The sequence below is a fragment of the Hyperolius riggenbachi genome, chromosome 3, assembly GCF_040937935.1.
Source record: "Hyperolius riggenbachi isolate aHypRig1 chromosome 3, aHypRig1.pri, whole genome shotgun sequence".
NCBI classification, from domain to species: Eukaryota; Metazoa; Chordata; class Amphibia; order Anura; family Hyperoliidae; genus Hyperolius; species Hyperolius riggenbachi.
The window spans coordinates 94,167,252-94,185,759 of record NC_090648.1 but is presented as its reverse complement, the minus strand read 5'-3'; the positions used below and the strand labels follow the sequence as shown (position 1 = coordinate 94,185,759).

The window sequence follows — 18,508 nt, the reverse complement described above, 5'->3', positions numbered from 1 at the left end:
CCCTTTAAATTCACAAGCAAAACAAGGCAAAAATGGTAATTGTGTGTTAAAAAAAATAAATTTCTAGAAAAATAAATAGGAAAATGTTATTTTTTGAACTGATCCATAGATCCCCAAACAACCTTCCCTGACCTGCGGGCTCCCAGTCATCCTGAATCAGTGAGTCACTCACAGGTGGTAAGCTACACACACTAAGGAAGATTGATTGTGTAAAAATAATTTATCCTGCTATGTGATGCCAATGAAAGGAAGGAGAAGACCGATACAGTAAACTATCAGAAAATGATGGTGGATGTAGTCAAAGTGCCTACGAGATGCAAATAGCTCTGAGTTAATGCAAGAGAATGCAAATTTTGCATAAGTGGCAGTAACTGGGTGCGGTACGGGGATGAACGTGGCGCAATCCCCGGCCGCCATCCCCACCCCTGAATAGGACATGTGCCCCCAGGTGCAGTTGCAATAAAATCTCTCACCTGTCCGGCTGCCCCAAGTCCAGCTGCTCTTCTTCTGCACATTCTGGTCCCACGTGGCTGCCGTGTACAGCACTGGCGCATGTGTGACGCCCTATGTGCAGCGGTAATGTGGGATGCTAATGTGGAAGACCTATGGCGGTCGGACAGGTAAGAAATTTTAATGCATGGGGGGCCACATATAACATTTGGGGGGAAAGAGGCGGCACATGTGGTGTCACAAGGCTGATTTCCCGAAAGATTTGATGCAGAAATCTATCGGAAATAGGTCTGCAGTGTATGGGCAGCCAACAGATCTCTCTGATCAGCGAGAGATTTCTCTTGGTCGATCCGCTCATACATTGTTATGCCTGGTACACACCAACAGGTCCGATCTGATTCCTGATAGGTTTTCTGATTGTTTTTTTTTTTCCCCACAGAAGTAATCGAAAAATCGATCATAAGTCAGATCAGACCTGTTGGAAATAATCGATTCAGCCCGTCTTATCTGACAGGAAATGGCTTGGTGTGTACCAGGCATTCGTTCTATCTGGCTTTTCTCTATAGTTGGAAATCACTTGAAGAATCCCCTCCTCAGTCTTGGGTAGCCTCCTGCTCCTGAAGTGTGCTCATTAGACAAATGATCTTTATCTTACAGAAACAATGACAAGAATCTAACAGAACTGGTTTACTGTCTTCCACAGCTCCGACTCCGAGGGAAACTTTGACACGCCTGAGGCAGCTACTCCAATCCCATCACCGGTAAAGGAGCCGGCGCGAGGTAACCAGCTCTTCAAATGCCTTACCATAACAGTGTACTCATTGTCTGTGTCACGGCCTAAGCCTGGGTAACTGTCACTGACAAAGCCTAGGTGACTCTGTGTCACGGCCAAAGCCTAGGCGACTTTGTGTCACGGCCAAAGCCTAGGTAACGGTCACTGACAAAGCCTAGGCGACTCTGTGTGTCCCGGCCCAAGCCTAGGCGACTCTGTGTGTCCCGGCCCAAGCCTAGGCGACTCTGTGTGTCCCGGCCCAAGCCTAGGCGACTCTGTGTGTCCCTGGCACAGTTCTGTAAAGGGGAATGGTCAAGAATTACTCCTGACCGTTGTGCATGTCTGATATGCAACGTCAGGAAGTTATTGCTGCCAAAGGAGGTTCAACCAGAGGGTTCACATACTTTTTCCACCTACACGGTGAATGTTTACATGGTGTGTTCAATAAAAACATGGAAACATTTAATTATTTGTGTGGTATTAGTTTAAGCAGACTGATTGTCTACTGTTGATGAAGATCCGATCACATTTTATGACCAATTTGTGCAGAAATCCATATCATTACAATGGGTTCACATACTTTTTCTTGCTACTGTAGCGAATTCAATAGAACCTGAGTCAGAGTACCTGATCTGCTACATGCTTGTTCAGGGGCAGTGGCTAAAAGTATTAGAGACACAGGATCGGGAGGACTGCCAAGCAACTGGTATTTAAAAGGAAATAAATATGGCAGCCTCCATAACCCTCTCAGCTCGAGTTCCCTTTAACCTCCCGAGCGGTATTGACAGATATACACGTCCATACAACACATGCATACATGTCAATACTCTCCTGCACTGTATACTAAACCCTTGCTTAACACATTTTGGCAAGTTACAGGAAAAAAGGTAATGAAAATTAATTGTATCACTTTTTGCACAGAAATCCTGGGGAAATTGAACGCCAGGGAGGTTAAGCAGATCTTTGTGGTGTGCTCCCTATTTATGTTGTCCTATTTTTCCTACAATTTATTACCAATAGCTTTCAGCCTTAATGATCGTGCATAGATTAGGCTGACAGGTAGTGGCATGAGTTTGGCTTATTGTCATTCAAATCCTTGATCAATCTGGGCTTTGGATACCTGAAGGATTTGTTGCAACTGCATCACACCCCTCACAATCTTAGATCAAAGTGATCTAATAACTTGATTATCCTCAGTGTCCATCTCAAAACCTTTGGAGCCAGAACTTTGTCATGCTGCCCCTACACTTTGGAATTCCCTGTCACACCCAATCAGGTCATCTCCATTTCTGGAAGCATTTAAAAGACCACTATCACGGAAATCGTTAAATTTAAAATACATGTAAACACATAGAAATAAGTATGTTTCTTCCAGAGTAAAATGAGCCATAAATTACCTTTTTTCCAATGTTGCTGTCACTTACAGTAGGTAGTAGAAATCTGGCAGGACTGACAGGTTTTGGACTAGCCTATCTCCTCATGGGGGACTCTCAGGGTTTTATTTTCAAAAGCACTCGGTGAATGGCAGTTGCTCTTTTCAACTGCCAAACCAGCGAGCAGCGAGACTGGGCAGCATTATTGTATCAGTGTTCTCCCCAGGCTCTTTTAGCCGGGTGCTCCACCCGGCTAGATTTGGTGACCACCCGGCTGTCATCGGCTCACCTCCTTCTATGCTGTAAGCAGAGTTGCCCTGCATTTTCATCTCAACCCACCCGGCTACTTTTTCATGCCACCCGGCTGGAAAAAAATTCTGGGGAGAACACTGGTATACATCTTTTTAATGGAATATCTTTATAAAGAATATAAGCCTTGCTGTAAATCCCCGTGAAGATATGGACTAGTCCAAAACCTGTCACTTCTGTCAGATTTCTACTGCCTACTGTAAGTGACAACAACATAGGAGAAAAGTAATTTATGGCTCATTTTACTCAGGAAGAAACGTACTACTTATTTGTTTGTGTATTTTAAATTTTACAATTTTTAGCGATAGTGGTCCTTTAAGTATAAACTGAAAAGCCGGTTTAGTCTGGCATTTACAAACAACTGACTATTTCCTCTGTGACACAGTCCACCCTGCAACACAGCCTCTGTAACACAGTCCACCTTTGTGAGGTTGGTAGCACAATGCTACCTTTTATAGACAGAGAAATGTCAGAAATGTAAATGGTGGTGGTGGTGGGGGGGGGGGGGGGGGGGGGGGGGAGGGGGTTCTTCTTTGTTCTAATGGAGCCCTGTCATGCCACAATGCCAAATGATGATTGCCTAATCTGCACACTCAAGCTTCTGGCTTCTGCTTACATACAGATCATCTTATGACAGTTCAGTACACCCTGGGAGGAGGAGACTTGCTTAGCCTAGGCTGCAGTGTCTTTTCCTTCCCATGTGTGTGCGACTGCACTTAGACCAGTGTCGGGGAGCAGCATGAGTAAGTAGCGAAAGCGCTAGAGATGGGAAGTTCGGATCTTTTCAATGATCCGGATGATTCGAATCGGATCATTGAAAAGATCCGGATCTTTGATCCGAATCTCGGATCATTTTACTACCGAAGCATTCGGGGGTGAAATGAATAGCAGGACAGGTGGACAGAGAAGGGGAGGGGGTGGACACACAGAGAAGGGGAGAAGATGGACAGAGGGCAGGGAGTGGACAGAGAAGGGAGGAGGGACGAGCAGAGAGCAGAAATGTTTGTTTGCACACAATACCCACATGCTGCAATCCTATGCTTTACATGTATTTCAGCTATATGCTCATCTGTGTACTTTGAATGCAAACGTCCTGGCCCCGCCCCTTTTGCGATCCGAATCACTCATTTTGATGATTCGGATGATTCGACTCACAAAATAGATTCGGATCAAAGATCCAAATCGTTCATGATCTGGACAACACTAGAAAGCGCGGCCACAGGTTTTTTTTCTATCAGTCAACAGAGTAGGCAATTGTCAGCTGGATTTATCACATGGCGGATCTCAATAAAAACAAGAGACTTTTTTTTCTTTTTGTCTTTTTACCATCAAATCTTCTTTTTTCTTTGCTTTAAGCTGTTTCTGTAAAATTGGCTGTTCCTACATGTGAAGACTGAGTCTCAAAGATCTGCATGTAATTGTAACGTTATTCCGCTAACAGCTGTTCCTATAAAACCTGGGCAGATCCAGCCGCATTTGCACACTTGATTTTCCAGTTATTTACGATGATGGCCACACAAGCGAGGTGCATGGCAATTACATTACCGTTGAATGTTAGTTGGATCTTTGGCTAATACTCTGCAGATGTGAACCATGGGAACAGAACATGGCGGGTCTTAGTGATGGGAATTCCGGCTCTTTTCAGAGAATCGGCTCTTCTGAATCGGCTCCCATTAAAGAGCCGGCTCTTACGGCTCTGAATCGGCTCTTCATTAAATATCACTAAACACCACTCAGAATCGGAGTAAAAGCCCCGCCCCCGTCTCCATGACAATTCCAGACTGCTTCGCTGACTGGGGCAATCCCTCCTGCTACTGCTCTGCTCCGCCCCATACACTCCTACAAGCTGCAAGAGGAGGACTACATCTCCCAACATGCCTCAGCGCCCTTTATTGCAGAGCAAAGCAGAGCTCTGAGGGGCGGCTGAGGCATCGGCTCTTTCAAAACTGATAACCGGCTCTTGTCGTTCGCTGCAAAGAGCTGGCTCTTAGAGCCGGCTCGTTCGCGAACGACCCATCACTAGCGGGTCTACTTAGACATTATCCGTGCTGGACAGGGAACATTAACAAATACAATTGTTACATCATTATCATATAATATTTATAGAGCGCTGACATTTTGCGTAGGTCTGTACAGAGTATATATTGTCTTATCACTAACTGTCCCTCAGAGGGGCTCACGAGGAAGCCGGAGCACCCGGAGGAAACCGATGTAGACATGGGTAGGAACATGCATAGTCCATGCAGACAGTGCCCTGGCTTGGATACAAACCGGGGACTCAGCGCTGCAAGACAAGAATGCTAACCACTACTCCACCATGGGACATCAGGAGCCCAATAGTATTGCCAAGATCCGATGGAAGATTAGTGGTGTTTTAATGGTAGAATACTCACAAATCCTGGTTGAAAATCCAGTTACCTTTTTATAATAATGGTGGAAGTACCATCCCCACTTCTTGGCTCCAAGAAAAGAAAATCTTATGAAATTCACCCCTCCCCCCCCACCTACCTTAACAGGTGTGACAGTGAAACTTAAAAAAAATAAGGCAGGTGTTAACTTACCTTCAGGGTTTCGACAGATTAGATTTGTCATACATTTTATTCAGATCAAACAATAGACAACGCATTTCACGGCTCCTCTAACTTTCTTCCTCGGGTTGAAAACAGTGCGGTTTCAGCAACGTAGCATTTGACACAAGCTGCCTATAGCTGTGAACCGCATGGTGTATTGTGCGGTCTGAATAAAATGTATGAAAAATCTGATCCATTTACTCCATGAAGGTAAGACAACACTTGCCTTCTTTAGTTTTTTAACTAGCTGCGGACCGCCTTAGGGCCCTTTTCCACTGGCAATCGCAATCACAACTGCTAAACACCAGCGATTGTGATTTTTCATTAATATTCAATTGCGATTTTACATGTGCAATGCACTTGCATTGCAAAACCGCTCTCAGAATCGCTCCAGAAAGCAATTGCTCTGTGTAAAAAATCGAATTGTGGTAGGGAAAAATACCTACCGTGATTCCTATGTTAAAGTAGCAACCCTAGTGATTTAAAAACCGCTAGCGTTTTGCGATTTTGCTGAATCGCAGTGCAGTGGAAAAGGGCCCTTACACAGATTGGCAGCGGACCGCAGCTCTTTTCTTCCTCCGCAACGGGTATATGCATCATCTCGTGAGGAACAAGGGCGAGCTCCAGTCAGTGTGCGCAACGTATCCCAGCCATCAGCCTGCCAGCCAATGATCAGCGCTGGTGGGATTTTTTTTATTTTTATTATAAGTATTTATATAGCGCTGACATCTTACGTAGCGCTGTACAGAGTATATTATCTTGTCACTTAACTATCCCTTGGAGGGGCTCACAATCTAATCCCGACTATAATCATGTTATACATCATGTAGTGTCTAGGGCCAATTTAGCAGGAAGCCAATTCTGTATGTATTTTTCTTTTTTTTACTATAATAAAAACTAAAAATAGCAGCAGCAATTAAATACCACCAAAAGAAAGCTCTATTTGTGAGAAGAAAGGGAGGTAAAATTAATTTGGCTGCTAAGTTGTATGACCGAGCAATAAACCGTTAGGCCGGTTTCAGACTGCAAACCAGCATTAGCGATACAGCGCGTCGTGCCCGAATCGCCACATCACACCCCCAAAAAAACAGGCCTACTGGGAACACCGCACAATAGCGGCAAAACGTCACTTCCGTTGTACCGTACCGCGGAAGAAAGAAAGTCTCCTAAGACTTTCATTGTTCGGCAGTGAGGTGCAGTAAAAATACTGCACGGCCCCGGTGTGAAAGGGCTCTCAAAGTTGTGAAGTGCCGAATTATGAAACCTTGCCTGTTCACTAGGGGGAGTATGAACCTCTAGGGCTCAAGTGGTTAATTATGTTATCGTTTTTGGGCGCCTCCAGCCCTTGAAATGTTAGTTTTTGTGGAAATCGTATCTAATGTGAAAAAGAAAACCGATATTGGCCAAACTCTATATAAATCCCGGGTGACATTGGAGCCTGTGTAGAGGCGGAAGATGTTGCTGCTCTGTAGGCAGCCCCATTGTGCTGGCGGATCGCGCTGGCCATTGTGTGCAGTGACATTCACGCTCTGCACTGCTTGATGATTAGGATGATGAGTCCGGCCTTGTAGCGTCTTCTTGCCTCATTTCTCCATATCGTGTCTTCTTTATCAAGTGACTGATCCGCTCCTCGCTGGAATATAAAGGCCTTCATGCTTCCTGACAGCTTGTTTTGCTTGCTTTATGATTCAGGCATTCAGTATGTGGGCGAGTGACTCACGGGATCTGAGGAATCCTAAATATATCTCGCAATCTGCAAAACTGCTTTCTCTGCCTGGCCTGAGCTCTGGTCTGCAGAGATATATACATACATGTAGATGCATACCTCTGTTTTTATTGTGTTTTTACACAGCTTACAGTCTAATCTCTTAAAGGGATACTGTAGGGGGGTCGGGGGAAAATGAGCTGAACGTACCCGGGGCTTCTAATGGTCCACCGCAGACATCCTGTGTTGGCGCAGCCACTCACCAATGCTCTGGCCCCGCCTCCAGTTCAGTTCTGGAATTTCTGACTTTAAAGTCAGAAAACCACTGCACCTGCACGCCTGTGTCCTCGCTCCCGCTGATGTCACCAGGAGTGTACTGTGCAGACACAGACCATACTGGGCCTGCGCTGTGCGCTCTTGATGACATCAGCGGGATCGAGGACACGGCAACGCAGGCGCAGTGGTTTTCAGACTTTAAAGTCTGAAATTCCAGAAGTGAACCGGAGGCGGGGCCGGAGCATTGGGGATTGGCTGCGCGGTCACAGGATGTCTGCGGGGGACCATTAGAAGCCCCGGGTAAGTTCAACTAATTTTCCCCTGACCCCCCCCCCCCTACAGTATCCCTTTAAATAGCCTGATTAACTTGGAGGAACTCCAGTGAAAATAATGTAATAAAAAGTGCTTCATTTTTTACAATTATGTAGAAATCATTGTCAGTGTTTGTCCATTGTAAAATCTTTTAAATCCTTGATTTACATTCTGACATTTATTACATGGTGACATTTTTACTGTTGGCAGGTGATGTAGCTGCTGCTTGCTTTTTTGACAGTTGGAAACAGCTGTAAACAGCTATTTCCCACAATGCAGCAAGGTTCACAGATAGGAAACTGCCAAGAGTACGTATTTTTCTTGTTTCTTGTGGGAGAGGTTTCACCACAATATCAGCCATACAGCGCACCCTGATGGTCTGTTTGTGAAAAGGAATAGATTTCTCATGTAAAGGGGGGTATCGGCTACTGATTGTGATAAAGTTCAATTCTTGGTCGGAGTTTCTCTTTAAAGAGGAACCCCCCCCCCCCCTTTCCCACAAGAAATATTTACCTTTTCTCAAGAAGATCGGGGGGGGGGGGGGTCTGTGTGGCTGATATTATGGTGAAACCCCTCCCACAGTGTGATGTCAGGGCCATGGTCCTGACAGTTTGTGGTTTGTGAACCTTTTTGCATTGTGGGAATTAACACCTTTTTCCAACTGCCAAGCAAGCAGCATCTCCCTCTGCGCATAGAACTGTCAGTAATGAATTTTCCATACAGATCACCTGACACGACTAAAGATGCCACCACCAGTGATACATCTCATAATGTAAATCAGGGAGAGGAAATATTTTACAATGAGATTGAAAACAATAAGCATTTTATTTATTATTTTCACTACAGTTCCTCTTTAAGGCCGGTACACAGGCTAGTGTGACATCTCTGGTCCGAGGCAGCACAGACGCAGAGTCAGCTTGTACAGCTGACGTTCTTTTGCAATGCGGAGAGGCAAAGGCCGACCGAGTGGCGTTTTGAGTTCATGTGGGGGTGGTGCGAGCGGCAATTTGCATTGTTTAAAAGGAATTTAAATATGGCAGCCTCCATATCCCTCTCACTTCTGGTGTCCTTTAAAGTAGAACTCTACACATTAGCATGTGAGGGCATGGGTGGAGGCGTGTTCAGCTATGACACTGGCATTCCCCACTTTAAAGTTCTTTTTAGTATCTTCTTTATTAAAAACTTCCTGTGCGTGACGTCACACCCCTGCATGTCCTGCTGTCCCGCTTTTTCTGGTGCCACACATCCTCCACAGGACATGACACATATATATAGGGAATCGTTAGAAGTGTGATATTTGCAGAGAAGTGATGGTGTCTAGAAGCGAAAGGAAAACTGACTCCCAAGTGTGATTTCATAGACCAAACCAGATGCTAGGAAAGCCCTCTGATTCAGGGTTTAGTCTCATACCTGCATGCACCTCCATCTATGCTGCTGAATACTGTTAGGCCTCTTTTCCACAAACTGTTGATAGGCAGTGAAATGCCTCTCAAACTCTCACAACTGCTCACTGCTGCCTGGAAACTGCTTGTTGCTGCCTGGTAACTGCTCACTGCTGCCTGGCAACTGCTTGCTGAGCACACAGCTCAACAGTCTGTGGAAAGGAAGCCTTAGTTGAGTTGGAGTTGTCCTTTAAAGGTTAACTTTTGAAGTAAACAGTAAATGTGATGCACATATGCTGTCGGAAATGTGGGTTAAAACACACTCTGTGCAGCTTCTCCAACCCAGCTGTGAGGTGACTGTGAGGAAATTTAGAAAACGGAGGAGCGCTCCAGTAGTGGTATAAAGCTTTTACTATATTTCCAACTAAACTTTTTTTTTTTTAAATAAACCTGTTTCATATATTCACTTAATATTGTTGCCTGAAAGTAGTAAAGGCACCTACGGTTGTTTCTATACATTCTTTCTGTTTTTGGCTATTAGAACACTTTTTACAGGAGACCTTCCCTGAAGCCATATTTTATGAATAGGTGGAGGTAAGTGAGTATGGGGCTTTTTGTCATATGAAGGCATGGCTGGTGGTAAGTATGAGTATGGTGCTGTCGTCATAAGAAGGCATAACTGCTGGTAAGTATGAGTATGGGGCTGTTGTTTAATGGTGGAAAGGCTGGTTTTAAGTATGAGTATGGGGCTGTTGTCGTCATATGAAGGCAAGGCTGATGGTAAGTATGAGTATATGGGGCTGTTGTTTAATGGTGGAATGGCTGGTGGTAAGTTTGAGTATGGGGCTGTCGTGCTATAGAGGCATGAATGGTGGTATGTGGCTGCTGCCGAGTTCTCTAAGTTCACATTGCCAAATCATCCTCTTTTTACACGTCTTTCTGGACCAGTTGGTCAACTGAAGAACTCTAGGGGGGGGGGGGGGTCTATGGCTGAGGGAGTAGAAGGGAGCAGTAGGATGTAAGCAGTGAGGAGGTTCGGCAGCCGTAGAAGAGCAAGACACAGTTAGGCCTGGTGCACACCAGAGGAGTTTTTCTGAGCGTTTTGAGTTTTTGAAACCTCCTGCTAATGTTATCCTATGTGTCTGTGCACACTGGAGCAATGAGGTTTTGTAAAAAAAAAAAACATAGCATTACATTGGGAAGAGCTTTTGAAACCTCTAGCGTTTGGGTAGCTTTTCTGGTGTATCTCAGCCCTTACATCAGCTTAGGAAATCCAACAGTGGCTTCCTCTTTAGGAATTGTCAGTGTTACCCCAGCTTATCACTGCCCCTGCAATGATATGAAGTAGGATGAAAGATTCTGGATGCCCTTGGACCTCACTGATCATTGCTTACTTACCACAGTGTTGGTACAGTAAAAAGCTGGAGGGCTGCAGGAAGTGGTGCAAGCGAGGACTTTCCTCAGGAAAGCGGCTGTTCCCTATTCTTAGTGTGCCAGGATGGGGCTGCATTTGTATGCCGTGACTGTGAGTCACCATGGAGATAGTTTATCTGGTTCCTGCCCACACTGCTTCCAAACCTCTCATCTGAGATTTATGGGGGCGGCCTTTCTGGAGCTTCTTAAAGTAACACTTATCACAAACATTAAAACTGTCATAGAGCATTGGCTGCTGGAAAATGGGGCAATTGCACATAATGAGAATATTTTCTCCAGTTTATCAGTTTACGCCAGTTTGTAATGGCTGAGACGTTACAGTAGGCAGATAGTTACAGTAGGCAGATCATTACAGGCAGAGGGATGTGTGTGAATGCTGGGCTTGATCAGTTATCCATTGACTGCTGAGGAGGGAGGATAGCCAGGCAGGGAAAAGTAGCTTTCTGATTGGTGGAACAGAGTTTACAGGCACTCAAGAATAGGGATGATCAACAGGATGTAAATCTTCTTGCATTCGAATTTCCTATGATTTATATGCAGCTTGAATTTGGACCAATCAGAATAACTTCCTGTTAATTTGTATTGGGCCATATTTAAACTGCATACATTTGCAGAATTCTGCATCCACTCTTGAATTATTTGCATCTCATTGACCATCCCTAGTGTTGTCCTAATGATTTTGTTTGAGCATCTGTGGTTAGAACATAGGAGATGAGACATGCAGTGACGTTTCACTGAGGTTGACCTATACAGATGAATGCTAAGAGAAATGAAGTCAGGGTAGGTTCACACTCTGTTTTTGCAAATTGTTCGTTTGCAAAAATGTTTGCTTTTGTCCACTTCACCACAATGTAAAAAATATAGAGAATGCGTGCGGTATCTGAAAATATGCAGCCAGATGTCCACATTTTTTCAGCATGCTCTACGAGAAGGGAAAAATTTACATAATGTGAACCGCTATAAACTACCTATTGATGTTAGTTATTGACTACCTTGGGAGCGTCTTAGCAAAACTACAAGAGACTTCTGTGGTAACATTTTAACTTTAATAAGTTGTAAAATGGAGTTTAGAGAGTTTTAGGGTTGTGTATTTTCTTTGTTTAGTCACAAACTGAATCAAAAGCAATTCATTTTTCGTATATTCTGTACCAAAATAAGACTTATAAAATGAAAACAAAGTGACAGAATATAAGAGAAAAAAACATGTATTGTTACCTTAGGAACTTGGCTTTTTAAATATGTATGCCATGAGGCTATATTACTATTATTTTTGCATATAAGGTCTCATAATCATCAATAGTGTACAAAGAGAAAGCAAAAAACACAAAACAGAAAAAAGACACCTTCTATCCAAATACAATATTGTCACTGTACACTGTGCTAGGAACATTATCTAAATGTTGTAATAACCAGGATGGATGAGCAAATGAAATTTGTGGGTTTAACTCATACTTGGCACTGATTATTGTAATGCTATATTAGATGTAAATGGAGAAATAGTATGTATTTTTCTAATTTTTTTTTTTTTTTACGTTTAAAATGCATAGAAAATAAGGTAATTACTAAACAATATTTTCACACTAAAAGCCTAATTTGTCCTGAAAAAAATATATATAGATAATTTAGGTGTTATTAGTAGTAATAAAGTTATTGATGAATGAATGGGAGTGGTGTTGATATGTGAAATTTATCCCATGTTCAGCCTGCTATACCCAGAGCTGAGTGAAAGTGATATGGAGGCTGCCATATTTATTTCCTTTTTAACAATACCAGTTTCCTGGCAGCCCTGCTGGTCTATTTGGCATGCAGCTAATCTTATCAGTTCTGATTTTGTCAGATTTATCTGCTGCATTATTGGTCATTCAGTGATCCAGCGTGGCAGATTTGTAAATCATGTTCTTGGACACCACTACCGACGCTAGAAAGATTTTCTCAGGCAACGCTTGGTGTGATTTGCCTTCTTAAAACAGAAGGTACGGTACTTGCAATAACTCAGCTTTAGGTGAACATCTGTGGTTACCCACAATGCACTGCTACTAAATATGCAAATGATCTCTTTATGCCCCTTTAGCAAGCTCACATCCAGAACCGCTGAGGTATAGCAATCCTATAGCTTTACATTTTACAGAGCCACATCAACCCCACAAGCAGACAGCCTGCTTCCAACTTTTGGTCCTCCTCAGTGCATGGCAGGTATTGATATGGCTGTATGGGAAGGGGCTTGGGCTAGAACAACACGGTAACCAAGCAGCTCAGGGTGACCCAAAACCATCAGGAAAGCCCTCCTACTACAAAGCAATGCTTGGTGTGATTCGCCTTCTTAAAACAGAAGGTACTTGCGATAATTCAGCTTTAAATAAACATTGGTGCCATGTACTGAAGAGTACCAAAAGTCTGAAACAGGCTGTCTACATGTGAGGTTGTAAAATTTAAAGCTATAGGCTTGCTATACACCAGCGTAAGCCTGGCTACAGGGGCATAAAGAGATAATTTGCCTACTCAGGCAGTGATGATCTATTTGTACATAATGCTAGTTTTTTTTTTTTTAGCTTGGGCCGTTTTTAAAGGGGATCTGTAACATCAAAAGATCCCCTGGGGGGGTACTCGCCTCGGGTGGGGGAAGCCTCCGGATCCTAATGAGGCTTCCCACGCCGTCCTCCGTCCCTCCGGGGTCTCGCTGCAGCCCTCCGAGAATAATGATGTCAATATTTACCTTCCCGGCTCCTGCGCAGGCGCTCTGACGGCTGTCGGCTCCGAACTACACGGAAATACCCGATCGCTGTCGGGTCTGCTCTACTGCGCAGGCGCAAGTTTCCGGTGCCTGCGCAGTAGAGCAGACCCGACTGAGATCGGGTATTTCCGTGTAGTTCGGAGCCGAGAGCAGCCACAGCGCCCCCGCTGGAGCCTGCAAAGGTAAATATTGAACTGACAGTCGGGTCTGTCGCCGGCTGTTCGGAGGGCTGCAGCGAGACCCCCGTGGGACAGAGGACGGCGTGGGAAGCCTCATTAGGATCCGGAGGCTTCTCCCACCCGAGGTGAGTATCCCCCAGGGGATCTTTTTGACGTTACAGAGTCTCTTTAACTAAAGGCATCCCAGGCCATTACCTGGCGTGCCATTCGTCCTTGGGGGTGCCATGTTCCTTGATTAAGCTCTGCCCCTGAACAAAGCCCTGCGCCCATACTGTGCCCCTGTTTTTCACCTCTTACTACCTCTCCATACATGCCTCTGTCACCCTGTGCCTCCTTCTGTTCTCCTGTGCATCCCTCTGTGCCTCCTTCTGTTCCACTTTGTGACTCCTATGTGCCCACAGTTTATACCAGAATGGAGCTCCTGGCTGCTAGATTGTGCCTACTAGCGCCTGAACGCTCCATTTCTTCATGTGTGAATGATAATTCCTTCCTGTTGCTACAAGTCCCTAGCTACGTTTATTGAGGGCTTTTGGGGTAATGTCCTCTGTCACCGCTTATTCTGGCAGAGCTGTCAGTCTCCATTTAGGTTGTCGGCCTGTTTAGATCTTATTTTGCTTCTGTGCGGTGTGTGTGTGTCCTGAGAGCATGCCAGGCAGCAGGGGAAACAGAGCATTGAAAACATTCTCCTCTGAAAGGATTCCTGACATTTTTCTATGGCTGCCTCTCTGAGCGTCTGACTCCTTAACTCTTCCACTCCTAAACCGCGCTTCATTTTAATAGTACATAACATATAATTGCTGAATTCTGAGACATTGGGCTTTATTCACAAAACGTCTCATAAATGTCTTATCACCTAATTGATAAAAATAACCTTTCTACAACACACACAATTGCTCACTCCCAGCTAAAGAAATGTCCTACCTTTATCTGGTCAGCAGGCGCCAGTCAGCCAATCAGGTGTACTGTCATACACCCTTTGCCTGCTGTACCAAATCTAGCAGGAATTGCATAAATTGGGTAGCATTCAGGTGGGAGGCTTCGGTTGGACATAATTGCATCGGTTACAGGGACGCCCTGTGCAGACACATCTCCCACTTGGTCCCCTCCCTAACCACTCACCTGTCAACCGCATCCTGGAAGCTGCAAAAAAGAAATTTAAAATCCTTTAAATAATATTTCAGCACCTTCACAAGCAAAATAATCACTCAAAGTAAGTTGTTTCTGATTAACTTCTTTTCAATATTACTTTTCTTACCTTAATCATATTTTTGCTCTTTGTGAGGTTAAAAATGTAACCTAGATAAGGTGAAAACAGAGGAAAAAAGGTGAAAAAGCTTTGTGAATCATGGCCATTGGAGTGAAAATAGACACGCTACAGAGTCACATCTATTATACACCGATTAAAGGGAACCTGAAGAGGAATATGGAGGATGACATATTTATCTAAAGAGTACATCTAGTAAAAAAAAACAATAGAACATGACTCATTCGATTTTTTTTCTGCCAAGGCTCTCACCACCCCATCTGTGTTGCCATGGCTTGGCAGCCGCTGCCGAGCTGGGGGTGGGTTGCGGAAATGCAGGTGGAGGCTTCCAAAGAGCTTTGGCAGTTTTCGGAAGCATGCCCGCGACTGTGCTCCCTCGTGACCCGATTATGTTGAGCCCCACCAGATCAGTTGTCCGTAAAGGATACCTTAGTCGTTAATTCTGAAATTGACTGTGTGTGTGTGTGTCCTGTGACCCAGCGTCTTCCTCCGTTCATCTATAACCGTTCCAAAGCCCTGGTCGGCGCAGCATGTTCATGGGAGTATGCGCAGGAAGGTGTAACTGGCATGCGTGCGGTCACCAGGTACACAAGCGGACATACTGTGCTTGGGTATGTAGTATGTCTGGGTGACCACGCCTGCCGGCTACGTCTTCCCACGGGAGTGCACATGTACTTCCACTGACATACTGCGCCTGCGCTGACCAGGGCTTTGGAATGGAGCCGGTTACAGATGAATAGAGACAGACGCTGGTGTCAAATTCCCAAATGAATTATGGACTAAAGCAGGGGTCAGGAACCTTTTTGGCTGAGAGAGCCATAAACTCCACATATTTTAACCACTTCAGGACTCAGCCTTTACTCCCCCTTAAGGACCAGCACTGATTTCGCTGATCTGTGCTGGGTGGGCTCTACAGCCCCCAGCACAGATCAAATACCAGGCAGAGCGACCAGATCACCCCCCCTTTTTTTTCCCCACTAGGGGGATGATGTGCTGGGGGGGGTCTGATCGCTCCTGCCTGCGTGTGGCTGGCGGGGGGGGGGGGGGCACACCTCAAAGCCCCCTCCACCGCAGGATTCCCCTTCTCCCTCTCCTCCCTCCTTGCCCCGGAGATCGGAGGCTGCACAGGAACGGATCTGTCCTGTGCAGCCTCTAACAGGCTCCTGTCTGTCATGTGACAGCGATCCCCGGCCGCTGATTGGCCGGGGATCGCTGATCTAGTACAACGCTGCTACTGTTAGCAGCGTTGTACAAATGTAAACAAAGCGGATTATTTCCGCTTGTGTTTACATTTAGCCTACGATTGGCGGCCCGCAGGCTATTCACGGAGCCCCCCGCCGTGAATTGACAGGAAGCGAGCGGCTGTTTCCTGATTAATTAGCCTGCAGCCGGCGACGCAGATGTGCGTCGCTGGTCCTGCAGCTGCCACTTTGCCGACGCGCGTTATGAGTGCGCGGTTGGCAAGTGGTTAAAATGTAATTCCGTGAGAGCCATACAATCTGTTTCAAATTGGTACAGTGCACATGCGCAGCAGAGGGCTCATGTCCCTGTTGCCATGGTGATGTGTATACAGCTGATCCCCCGGACAGCAGAAGTGTCAGACACATCTTCAGTTTCTCTTGGGTTTCAGCAACATCAGCAATTTCCCTGAGAGCCAGACAGGAGATATACTGACTTGCGTTTCTGTAGCATTTTTAAAAACGCTTGGGGATAGAAAAATGCTTGGGTAATGTATTTCAATGGGCTGGTGCACACCAGAGCAGTTCGTTTTTTCCACAAACACAAACTCGGGGGCTGCAGCATTTTTTTTTTTTTTTTAGATTTCTGAGGCATTTCTGCCTCAGTGTTAAAGTATAGGGGAGTGGAAAACTGCTCTGAAAAACGCTAGATCAGAGCGGTTTTCCAGGCGTTTTTGTTACAGTGACTGTTCAGTAACAGCTTTACTGTAACAATATATGAAATCTGCTACACAAAAACGCTCCAAAAACCGCTAGGCATGTTTAGAAAACCTCTCTAAACATGCCTAGAATTGCTCTGAAAATCTGCTTCAAAAACCTCTAGCGTTTGGCAGATCTGCTAGAGGTTTTTGGTGTCCACTGGGCCTAACAGCTTGTACAATTAGCTAGCTGACTAGGGGCTTGATTCACAAAGCGGTGCTAACTGTTAGCACGCCTGTGAAAACCCCCTTAGCACGTCTAAACGAGCTTTTCGCGCGCAAAACTTTACGCGCGCACTGCACAGAGCGCAGGGCGCTCCACGCGAAGTGCCCATTAAAGCCTATGGGACTTAGCGCACGCATAGGACTTAGCGCGTGCAAAACTTTATGCGTGATACTTAGCGCGCGATCTGATTGAGAAAACCGGTGCTTAACCTACTTAGCACCCTGGTTAGCGCGCCTAAAGACTTTAGACGTGCTAAGTAGGTTAGCACCGCATAGTGAATCAAGCCCTTGGTGGGGTTTGACTTTGTAGAATGAGATCCCTGCACTTTTGTCCAGTAGGCTGCTTGTCAAGTGACAGGCAGCCTATTGGGCCAATCAAAGTGCAGGGATCCTGTCCTACAAAGTCACTGGACCTGACAGGATCCAGGTTGGGACAATTGGAGCGGCTGTTAGTTTTGGAGTAGCACCACTAAGTTAGTAGTGCATGCTACAGCAGTAGTGTGCCTACTTTGAAAATTTTACTTGCGTTGCCACACTAAGCTGTGCTTCTTGAACAGTGTACCTTAGTGAATCAACCCCTAACTGTGAGCCAAATGTAGCAATCTAAAGAGCCATATCTGGCTCCCGAGCCATAGGTTCCCTAACCCTGGACTAAAATATCCTTTAAGGGGTTACACTTGAGAAAATACAGGGTGTTTTGCCGCAGACAAACTCATGCAAAAACACATATCCTAGTTAATGGTGCAGCTGTGTTTTCCAGAGGCATATGCGATTCCGCATTGCGTTTCAAGAAAAAAATTGCAACTTGCTCAACTTTCCTGCTTAGTGCATGCGGTTATCAGTAGAAAGCAATGGCTATGTTTAAAAAGAAAAAACTAGTTAACACTCTGCAAATCACACAGTTGTGTGGAAAAACGCTTGTGGGGAATCATCTGAGATTCCCGCAGATGTGTGATCCCTGTCATGACAGGCTCTGTCATTTTTACCACGGGTGCTCTTTAAAAATACACATTGCCTGGCTGTTTTGCTGATTCTCTGTCTCTAATACCTTTAGGGCCTGTTTCCACTACACGCAGATTCTGCATGCAGAAAACTGACTCCAATGAATGTCTATAGGCCTGTTTCCACTGAAGGCGATTTTTCTGATGCAGATTTCCCAAAGGCATTCATTGGAGTCAGTTTTCTGCATGCAGAATCTGCGTGTAGTGGAAACAGGCCCTTAGCCATATCCCTGAATAAGCATGCAGCAGCTCAGACGTCTCTGACAAAAATCTGACGATTAGCTTGTTTCAGGTGTGATACACACTGCTGATGCCAGAATGATCATCAGGGCTGCCAGACAACTGGTATTGTTTAAATAAATAAATTATGACAGCCTCCTATCCCTCTCGCTTCAGGTTCCCTTTAAAACCCATAAGTGGTTTGATTGTTACTGTTGCCTCAGTGTTTATATGTCGGACCCGGTTAGTGACGACTCTGGCGCTGGTGTTTGGAAACTAGAGTAAAGCTGAAGTTGTTGCCAATAGCAAGTAGTGTGGTTTCTTGTCTTTCTTGAGGAATCTGATGGTTATGGGCAAAAACTAGGCTTGC

General features: G+C 45.1%; 1 protein-coding gene across 5 annotated transcripts in view; it reads left to right on the top strand.

Annotated features, from left to right (window-relative positions):
* Nucleotides 1-18,508, top strand: part of TACC1 (transforming acidic coiled-coil containing protein 1) — a 171,103-nt gene that overhangs the window by 77,443 nt on the left and 75,152 nt on the right. For all 5 annotated transcript variants that reach the window (XM_068274599.1, XM_068274600.1, XM_068274598.1 and 2 more), the window contains exon 2: nt 1,154-1,230. In XM_068274599.1, coding sequence (XP_068130700.1) covers nt 1,154-1,230 — 77 coding nt within the window. The remainder of the gene's footprint in view (nt 1-1,153; nt 1,231-18,508) is intronic.